The sequence below is a fragment of the Microtus ochrogaster genome, chromosome 10, assembly GCF_000317375.1.
Source record: "Microtus ochrogaster isolate Prairie Vole_2 chromosome 10, MicOch1.0, whole genome shotgun sequence".
Classification (NCBI taxonomy): domain Eukaryota; kingdom Metazoa; phylum Chordata; class Mammalia; order Rodentia; family Cricetidae; genus Microtus; species Microtus ochrogaster.
Window position 1 is genome coordinate 74,409,777 of NC_022016.1, and position 2,296 is coordinate 74,412,072.

The 2,296-nt window shown below is 52.8% G+C and overlaps 1 protein-coding gene across 1 annotated transcript in view; it reads right to left on the bottom strand.

Annotated features, from left to right (window-relative positions):
- Positions 1-537: 537 nt before the first annotated feature.
- Mrpl37 (mitochondrial ribosomal protein L37) overlaps positions 538-2,296 on the bottom strand; it is a 12,171-nt gene continuing 10,412 nt past the window's right edge. The window contains exons 6-7 of the mRNA XM_005353516.2: positions 1,501-1,704; positions 538-748 (exon numbers count right to left, since the gene is read on the bottom strand). Coding sequence (XP_005353573.1) covers positions 671-748; positions 1,501-1,704 — 282 coding nt within the window. The 3' untranslated portion in view covers positions 538-670. The remainder of the gene's footprint in view (positions 749-1,500; positions 1,705-2,296) is intronic.

Sequence of the window (2,296 nt, forward strand, 5' to 3'; positions counted from 1 at the left end):
ATCTTCCGGCCTCTTTGGGCACTAGGCATTCATGGGTACATATACAAACAGACAAAACACCTGTATACATTAAAAAGAAAAATTTCCACAAGAACTTAGCACACATTTATAGTACCTGCCATGAGGCAGGACAAACTCATAGCTAGAATCTTCAAAATTAGAAAGGGGGCAGAGGCAGGGATGTGACTCAGTGGTACAGTACTTTTCATAGGTTCAATCCCTAGTACTGAAAGAAAACAAAAACAAGGGACAGGGTAAGGTGGCACAGGCCTAAAATTCCAGCACTCTAGATGTTAAGGTCAGAGGATGGCAAGTTCAAGGCAAGGCTAACTACACAGCAATACTTTGTCTCAAAAACAAACGGAGTTGGAGGAGAGAAAGACCTAAAACTCCAAGGGAAGTGGTACTAGCCTCAGGGTTTGAATGAGGAAACTCAGGCACCGCTCATCTGAGTCCAAAGCTGGTCCAGGGCCTGTACTTGTAAGAAGCAAGGAGGCACATGGCGTGCTCAACATTCAGCACCAACACAGGCACCAATGCAATGCAAAGACTTTATTGCCAGCCAGACCACCAGACAGAGAAGGTGTGGGAGGCTTGCCCAGGCCCAGGCATCACCTTCCTAGGACGTAAGCTCCTCAGAGGCAGCAGTAGGGTGTCAGGCCCCTGAAGTTCACACAGCACCATGCAAATACAGAGCTAAAAACTTCCTGAATGTCTCTGGCTGGAAATCAACAGGCCCAGCAGGTTCCTAGAAAGAACACAGACCATTAGGATCCATGACAGCAGAGAGACAGGCCACTCTCGGTGACTCATCAGTGCCCGGCGAATCACCATCTTTCCCCCACATCAGCTCTCTGGCCAGGGACACTGAGGAGCTGGTACTGCAGATGTGCTGAGGGTTTCTGGCGCCCATCAGCCGTGTCATCTGCTCTGCTTCCTAAGTCCCCTCACTCCAACCACTGGGACATGACAAGAACTCTCCATTCTATACTGGTTCACAGCACTTCAGGAAGAAACACGCTGACAGGCTGGAAGCCACTGCAGAACTGATTGTGTGACTATCAGAACTCCACTGAGCCAGTCTGCACACAGCCCGTATGCGACATAGCGGGCCACAGACCCCGCAGCACCTGAGCTCTGCCCTCTCATCCTGAGTGCTTCTCACTGCATCGTAGCCTGAGCCACTGCAGAGCAGGCTGGACATCAGCTGAGCCCCGGGTGCAGCAGGGGCACAGGAGGAGACCCGTGTGCTGACGGTGACTGCAGTCCTCCCACAAGGCCACAATGTGATGCTGCCACAGGGCCCCGCAAGACACTGAAGCAGGCCGGGGAGTGGACACAAGGACAGTCTCCCACAGCAAAAACTGAAGAGAAGGGGAGGCAGATGTGGCTGTTCAGGTCCTAGAGCCCCTCCTGCCAGACCAAGCTCGACCAAGGCTCACCCTGAATGGAGAAGTCAAGGTCTGCTGTAATCCCCAGGCTCGAGGAATCTGAACTTACCAACACCACCTTCCTTTTGATGACTGGGCGACACCAGAAGTGCCGGTACAGGAGCTGGTCTGAGTCTACCCATACCAAATTCTTGATGCCCTCATTAGAGGCCAGATCTGTGGTGTTCAACTGCAACACGAGGAACTGGAAGACACGGCCATCGGTGCCCACGCTCTGCACGACTATGGGCTGCTCCAAGACCTTGGTGGCGTTCTAAAAAAAGTGGACAAGAAAACGCTGTGGCGGAAGAATACACACCAGGGGGCCCAATTCCACCCTTTAAAACACCCACCCGCTTCCTTTTTATGGTTTCACCTCAGGGCAGGTAAGGCAGACCGAGGAGTTCCACAGTCCACAACCAGTCTCCCCGCACCCAGCCTGGCCTCCCCTCATTCATCCAGGCCTCCCTTCACCCAGCCAGGCCTCTCCTCACCCAGCCTGGTCTCTCCTCACCCAGCCAGGCCTTCTCTGCCTCAAGACTCCAGAAACCTGCTCTTCAACCCCAGTACTAACTCCCACTGCTGACTGGCGATTACTGGGCAAGGCTTGAAGTTCAGGTGAGCCAGGAGGTTAATGGAGGGAATCCCTCAAACCTCTGCCTTACCCAGTAAGACAACAGTGATGTCAGTTATCAAAGGCTGACTTGGAAGCTCATCATTAGACCTATCATTTCACTCCATCTGACAGATGAAGACACAGACCCAACTTGGCAGAATGGCCTGTCTGAAGTCACACAGACTGACTAGATGTGCTGGCATGTCTGTCCCTCTCTCGAGGGCCCAGCATCACTGGGTACTTCTGAAAG